General features: G+C 43.7%; 1 protein-coding gene across 1 annotated transcript in view; it reads left to right on the top strand.

Annotated features, from left to right (window-relative positions):
- Nucleotides 1-4207, top strand: part of ENOPH1 (enolase-phosphatase 1) — a 33377-nt gene extending 29170 nt beyond the window's left edge. The window contains exon 6 of the mRNA XM_029951640.1: nt 2938-4207. Within this exon, the coding sequence (XP_029807500.1) occupies nt 2938-3223 (286 nt within the window). The 3' untranslated portion in view covers nt 3224-4207. The remainder of the gene's footprint in view (nt 1-2937) is intronic.
- Nucleotides 4208-4421: the final 214 nt, after the last annotated feature.

The following is a 4421-nucleotide window of genomic DNA, read 5'->3' as shown; positions in this document are numbered from 1 at the left end:
GCATAAATGTACCATCGACCAGCATCAACTGTGACAACAGCCATTTTACCTGGGGTCTCTGCCCTGGACTGCAAATATACTGTAAATATTCACCTATCTCATTTCTGTATAGAAACTTCTACCCATTCAAAGCCATGACGTACCTTCTTTTGTGAATGGCTTTTGGCGGCTTAGAGTGCTGGGGTGGGAAGGTTGCTCTATGGTCTACACAGGCTAAGGGTATGAAACACAGCAGTTTTTGTGAAGAATGATAATTTGAATACCTTTTACTTTGTTTTGTTCCTTATGGAAAGGAGATAGGCCTTGCTCTGCTAAGGTTAGCTGGTTTAATCTGTGAATTGCTTTTTGGTCATTCATATAAATGAATGGTTTGCCCTCTATTTAATTTCCTAGTATTTTGGATGATAAGTTTCTGCAGCTTAGCATCAGAGATCTGCTTTGTGGCTGGAGCTCCCCATGTAGTCAGCCTGTCCCGAGCATTCTGGGATTGAATGTGTTATGATCCCCAAACCTCCCCCCGCTTGCAACTTTACGATTACTGCTATTATTGATAATCCCTGCCCTGGTAATGTCATGTACAGGTTCTTCATAGTCTTGTCTTTAGCTACATTTTTTTTCTAGTTGTTATCATAGTGCATCTATAATTTTATGTCGTTTTTCTTTTCATTTAAGCGATTTCCTTAGGCTGCAGTCCCAGAAACTATTCTTAACTTTAGCAAATAGAGATAATCCCCAAGTTGGCCTCAAAACAAAATTGGCTTTCTCCGAGGCCTCCGCACAGAGGTTTTGTTCGTGCCCCTCATCTCCTGCCAGCTCCACACCCAGTGAGGCAGTGGGGCCAGAGCCAGGCGCACGTGTAGCTGGGACGGGGCCAGGCGGCTGGCTGCTCGCCTCGTTCTTTTCTGTGATTTCTGATCCTGTGTTTTTGGTACCACATGCCCAGAGTCCACTGCCAAGACAGAATGGAAGACTAACTACTTGGTATCCCAAATAACATCCAAGTATGAAAGAGAACCCCTGAGAGGCTTTTTCCTCTTGGAGGAAAGGAAGGAGGCCCAGGGTTTTAAGTCAGTATTATGCCAGCAGGGCAAAGGGCAAAGTGATGCTTAGGGACATTGCCCTGTGGTGATGCAGGTAAGAGGCTGAATGTGCAAAAGCCACTGGCTAGTTTCAGGACCCACGTGGATTGTGTGGCTCGACTCACGAGGTCCCGGGTTGCTGGTCAAGAGGAAAGCAGTCAGGCTGGGAATTTGGGGTGAAGGGGTCTGCAGAGTTTGCCTGAGGATGGGATTTCTACACAGGAGGAAGGGATTGTTTGCTCTGGAAAGTGACAGCCCTTACACAGGCACAGCAGAAGCTGGACACCTGAGGTGGGAACGTGGGAGGGGCAGCTCTGCCCCATCTAGTCCCTCTGGGAGCATATCTTATCTCTCAGCACTGCTGCCTTTAACCCATTCGGATGGTGTGACCGTTCTCCACAGGATAGGAAATGACTGGTTTTGTATTACGCCCAATCTAAATTCTGTAAAATGTGTTTCAGATTTGTAACCAGTTTTGCTCTTTCTGACCTCTGTGCTGTCTCCCACACTCACTTGCTCTATTTTTCCAATATTTATTCATGGCTTTATGTCTGCCCAGAATGCTTTTTGCCAGTTTTCTTTCCTTGGAACGTCTGATCAAAATTTACCCTCTGTGCTCAGAAGTCATTTGTTAAATTGCAGATCCTAATTCAGTAGTTCCATGTAGGAGACTTGAGATTCTGCATTTCTAACAAGCTTCTGGGTGGTTCCCCCGCCACAGGTCCATAGACCACACTTGGAGTAGTACCGCTCTGGAGCGGGAGTTGGCAGGCTTGTTCTATAAAGGGCCAGATAGTGTCTTTTAGGCTTTGCAGGCCCTGCAGTCTCTGTTTCTACTCTTAAAACTCTGTCCTGGTAGTGGAAAAGCAGCCATAGACAGTGCACAGATGAATGGGCATGGCTGTGTTCTAATAGAACTTTATTCACAAAAGCAGGTGGTAAGTTCATATTTTTTCACCCTTAGTCTAAAGCACAGACTATAGAGTCAGCTTGACACTTTCAAACTTTAGCTCCACCACTTGGTAGCTCCCACTTTCCGTGAGTGTAGAATGGGGATAGTAATACTAACTACGTCAGGATTGTTGTGAAGATTTAAATGAGAATGGGAGCTCCGTGAAGACACGACCTTTGTTTTGTTCATATGTGTCTGTTCCTAGAATAGTACCTGGCACATAGTAGGTACTAAGCTAATATAAGGGATTAGCTGTTACCGTTCACATGGAAACAGTGGAGAGAAGACTCACCCAAAGCATATTAGAGATGTCCCCTGCTGTACCTAATGTACCTGGTTTCATTTTACTAGTCCTATTGTCACTTCTATCCACATGCTATCACTGATCTTAAGGTACTTACCAAATCTAATGAGAAGAGAGACAACAGATAATAACACGTCAATTCATATAGTCCTGATAGAGCTAAATACAAGATGTTACAGGACCACTTAGGATGCTCTAATACACATGGTAGGAGTTCTGGGAGAGAAGATGTTTGAGCTGAATTTTGAAGAGTAGAAATTTTTCAGGCAAGTGACAGCAGGAATTTGACCTGATTAGATTATGGGCTTCCATTTGTCCCATCTCTGCTTAACTGGTAATATTACGGACAGCCTGCCTTTTGGGAAACATTCAAGTTTTCTGTGGGACTGGTGAGAGGGAATGGAGGAAAGTCATGGACATAACATGGCTTTTTCCTTCTGAATTCATAAGCACTTAATAAAAGCTGGGAAGTCTAGGGTACACTACATACTATATAGTGGGACAGGGAAGTCTAAACCATTCTAGTCTGCAGGTACAGTTTTATATTAAAAAATTCTATTATGGAAACATTAAAAGTTACGTGAAAGAGAATAATGTGGCAGACCCCCATGTTGCCGTGTTCTAGCTTCAGCAGTGATGGAGATGAGGGCCAAACTAGTTTCCTGGTTTTCCACACCCCCTGATTACTCTGAAGCAGATCTCGGACGTCATATTGTGATGTCTCTGACACATACTGTGATTTTCACAGAGGCCAGTGCTGCCGAGGAAGCGGATGTTCATGTCGCCGTGGTGGTGAGACCCGGCAATGCGGGACTGACGGACGACGAGAAGACGTACTACAGCCTCATCACGTCCTTCAGTGACCTGTACCTGCCTTCCTCAACCTAGAGCAGGACTCGTGGGGAAGACCCGCGTGTCCTCACAGAGCGGTCCCTGTAGTTTAGCTGTGTTCCAATGGTGAAAGTAACTTACTTAAAAAAGACGTATATACGCACACACACAGGCACGCACGTGTACATATGTGTATGTTTAAATTGCCTTCCACAGGCACATAAGTGAAAAAAAAATCTCAGTTCAGTGAAAAGGAAACTTATTTAAAGATGCTTTCTATGTAGAAATTGTTTGAAACCACAACCCTACCCCCATCTGAGGGGAACTATGGCTGCTAGAGAATTACCACAGTGTAGGTCACACGTGTTAGGTTTATCGAGTCGTGTACCCAAATGGAAAGGGAGGGTTGAGACGTTATTCAGAAGCCTTGTTGTTTTAAAAACTGGAAGTATTTCATACGTACTCCTAATAATAATTCATTCCCCTTTCGAATTTTGAGTTAGAAGATTGCGACAGCCGAATTTCAAAATGTTAGGCTCCTTCTCTGCAGAAGTCAGAGCCATTTGTTTCTGCTAGAGGAGAGCAGACCTGGGAGAGGAGACTCATTCGAGTCTCGGTGACGCAAGCATCTGTTCCCGAGGACGCTTGCGCATCATCGTGGCGGCCCCAGCAAATGGTTGCCTTAGCAATGAAGAAGGTGCATTGATGTAACAGCTAAAATAGGTATGTGGTTCTTAATGTTTAACACAGTAGCCCTGATCCTGCCAGTTGTTATCATCATACATTTTATAGTTGCCTTTCTAACTACCTTTTAGCAGTTTGGAAATATATGTTGCTCTTTACAACCGAAAAACAAAAGGTTTACTGAAATCATTCCATAAGACCCTTCGAGAAGAGCCCTAATAATATAATAATATTTTCCTGTGAAATGCATATGAAGAGTGTAAATTTATAACAGCATTATTTATCCTGGTTCAGTCCATATGGGATGTCATGTCAGTTTCATGTTGCGATTAATAAAAGCATTTTCTTCTTCACTCAGTTTTGTGTAGATTCCTGAGCCATGCCACCTATTGCCGTAAGCAAGAGAAACTGAGGAGAGATTGAAAACATAAGAACTTTTAGTTTTTGCCTCAATCTTGTTTATGTGTATATAGGGGGTGTGTGTGTGTGTGTGTGTGTGTGTGTGTGGGTGGGTGGGTGGGTGGGTGGGTTTTAATGCATTGCCCATGAAAAATCATTGACTATTATTTGA

Source organism: Suricata suricatta, chromosome 1, assembly GCF_006229205.1.
Source record: "Suricata suricatta isolate VVHF042 chromosome 1, meerkat_22Aug2017_6uvM2_HiC, whole genome shotgun sequence".
Lineage (NCBI taxonomy): Eukaryota > Metazoa > Chordata > Mammalia > Carnivora > Herpestidae > Suricata > Suricata suricatta.
Note: the sequence above shows the minus strand (reverse complement) of the source record. Positions and strands in the feature narration are given on the sequence as shown.